This window comes from Mandrillus leucophaeus, unplaced genomic scaffold (genome assembly GCF_000951045.1).
Source record: "Mandrillus leucophaeus isolate KB7577 unplaced genomic scaffold, Mleu.le_1.0 Scaffold480, whole genome shotgun sequence".
Classification (NCBI taxonomy): Eukaryota; Metazoa; Chordata; class Mammalia; order Primates; family Cercopithecidae; genus Mandrillus; species Mandrillus leucophaeus.
The window spans coordinates 1334167-1336703 of record NW_012105143.1 but is presented as its reverse complement, the minus strand read 5'-3'; the positions used below and the strand labels follow the sequence as shown (position 1 = coordinate 1336703).

Below are 2537 nucleotides of genomic sequence, written 5' to 3'. Positions count from 1 at the left end.
GGCGTCCCTTCTCTTTGCCACCCTCCTTTGTCTGGCCTTCCCGATTAATTAAATATTAATCTACTCACACCTTTTCTCCAGATTCCTCTTCAGACAGAAGAGGTTGAGCTGTGAGAACTGATCTCATTCTTAACCTGATTCCTATTCCCCCCATTCTGACCCTAGTATGTGACTACCATCGCCAACCAAATCCCAGCGATGGATTCCATTACCTTTCTCTGGTTATGCCTGGTCTTCCAACATGGGCATTAGAAAGGCAAACAATATTGCAAACCTTTTGGCTTTATCTAGGGTAATAATGCTTTAGTAACAGTAACAATAACAACAACAACTGATCTTGGATATTTAATGCAATCCTAGCAGGTAGTTATCATTTTTATTACCCGCCTTTATCTTCTCCATCCTCATAACTATGATGGAGACACTGAGGCTCAGAGAGGACAGGTTGCTTGCTAAGACCATATAGCTCCTAATTACCAGAGTCAATGTTTGAACCTAGCCTTGCCTGAAATAGGAGAATTATCTCAGCATGACTTTGAAACTCTTTCTGTCAGCTGCCCAATATGTTTTGCCTGGGCACTTTGACAATGGTGAGATTTCTGGTTAGTATTCTGAAGCAGTTAAATAACTTAAATTTATATTAAACATTTCTGGTTTTACTTTGATGATGACTTAAGAAAATGAATATAAACATATTTAGTATCATTGGGATAGCCACCTTGTAACTGAACAGATATAAACATAAGAAGTTTGCATCTTATTTTATATTCATGAATATTCAGAAGCCATATATAACAGTAATTAAAGCACAATACCAGTAATAGTCCACATATTACTTAAATTTGGCTAACAGTATTCTTGTTGTCCTAGAAATGAGATGACCAGCTCTTTCAGAATATACAGCAACTGCCTCCACATAAAGCAGCACCAGGTTTAGGAGATTTACGGTAAAGCCATGTTTCCAAGGAGGTCTGTACAAAAAGCCAGACTTCTACCGGCAGTTTCTGAGAGACGCTTTCCATCCATGGCAGCCATTTACTTTTGCTCTGGGAGACGTCTGTGATTGAAAAGGCACAACTGGGGTATTTATTCATTTCTCCTGCTCCTCTAGTGTTCGGTGGTGTTGCCGCTGCAAGTGGGCAGGGCTAAAATGAGCTGGTTATCTCAGGATCATGGAAAACCTGGAATCAACGCTCAAGAATGCCCCCTATTTTCATTGTGAGAAGGGAACCGATTCCATCCCTGTATGCCAGAAGTGTGAGACGTGTGTCTTAGCCTGGAAGATCTTCTCTACCAAAGAGTGGTTCTGCAGGATCAATGACATATCACAGAGGAGGTTTCTAGTTAGCATTCTGAAGCAGTTAAATAGCTTGTATTTGTTACGCTATTTCCAGAATATCCTTCAGACCACACAGGGAAAGGATTTCATCTATAACAGGTCCCGGATCGACCTCAGCAAGAAAGAGCGGAAAGTTGCGAAGTCCTTCTTGAACCAAATGTTGGATAAAACAGTAGAACAGAAGATGAAGGAGATCTTGTACTGGTTTGGGAACAGCACCCACTGGACCAAGGCGAATTATACTCTCTTACTGCTGCAGATGTGCAACCCCAAATTACTGCTCACTGCTGCCGATGTGATCAGAGTCCTGTTTCTGAGAGAGCAGAACAATATCTCAGGTAAACAAGGCCACAGGCAAAGACCAGAGGGCCCCCAAAAACCGGAAGGCAAGACTTCAGAAATCTGTAGGGAACTGCAGTTGTAGACAACATAGGTAGACAGAGATTGCACAGAATGCAGCGTAGGTTTTTTTGAACTGACACCTTGTCCTGACACCCGATCCTGTTTACCAAAGGAGAAATGACTGAATGTAACTTCCTTCTTGAAAATGATCGATGCAGGAGGAAGTACACAACTTTTAACTGACAAGCGTTTATCATGGATTTCTGCATCTCATAGGCCCAGAAATGGCTGGCCCCTGCCTCTGACCCCTTAATGCTGGTGCCATTCCTGCTTTAGGGATTGGCCTGGGCTTGAGAGGGTTGTAAAGGGGAAGCTCTTGTTTTGCTTTTCAGCTACGCTGCACAGAAACCAGACCAAGAAGTCAAAACTTACGGCTTTTTTTTTTTTTTTTCATTCACTCTACCATGCTCCTTGCTTATCCATGAAATCAAACCTTAAAGTAGAGTTTCTCCAAGGCTGGAGATAGCTTAAGGGCCAAATAAGTCTGGGGTGGTAGTTCTCCAGCTGTGGCTTGTATCAGGATCTCCAGCAGGACCTGTTAAAACAAGCTCCTCCCCCAGAAGTTTGGACTCAGCAGGTCTGAGGTGGGCCCAGGATTCTGTATTTCTTTTCTTTTCTTTTCTTTTCTTTTCTTTTCTTTTGTGAGATGAAATCTCGCTCTGTCACCCAGACTGGAGTGCAGTGGCGCAATCTTGGCTTACTGCAACTTCCACCTGCCAGGTTCAAGCAATTCTCCTCCCTCAGCCTCCCAAGCAGCTGGGACTACAGGTGCGTGCCACCATGCCTGGCTGATTTT

General features: G+C 43.1%; 1 protein-coding gene across 2 annotated transcripts in view; it reads left to right on the top strand.

Moving 5' to 3' along the window:
- Positions 1-944: 944 nt before the first annotated feature.
- Positions 945-2537, top strand: part of CDRT1 (CMT1A duplicated region transcript 1) — a 52059-nt gene continuing 50466 nt past the window's right edge. For both annotated transcript variants that reach the window (XM_011995301.1, XM_011995300.1), the window contains exon 1: positions 945-1677. In XM_011995301.1, coding sequence (XP_011850691.1) covers positions 1173-1677 — 505 coding nt within the window. In that variant the 5' untranslated portion in view covers positions 945-1172. The remainder of the gene's footprint in view (positions 1678-2537) is intronic.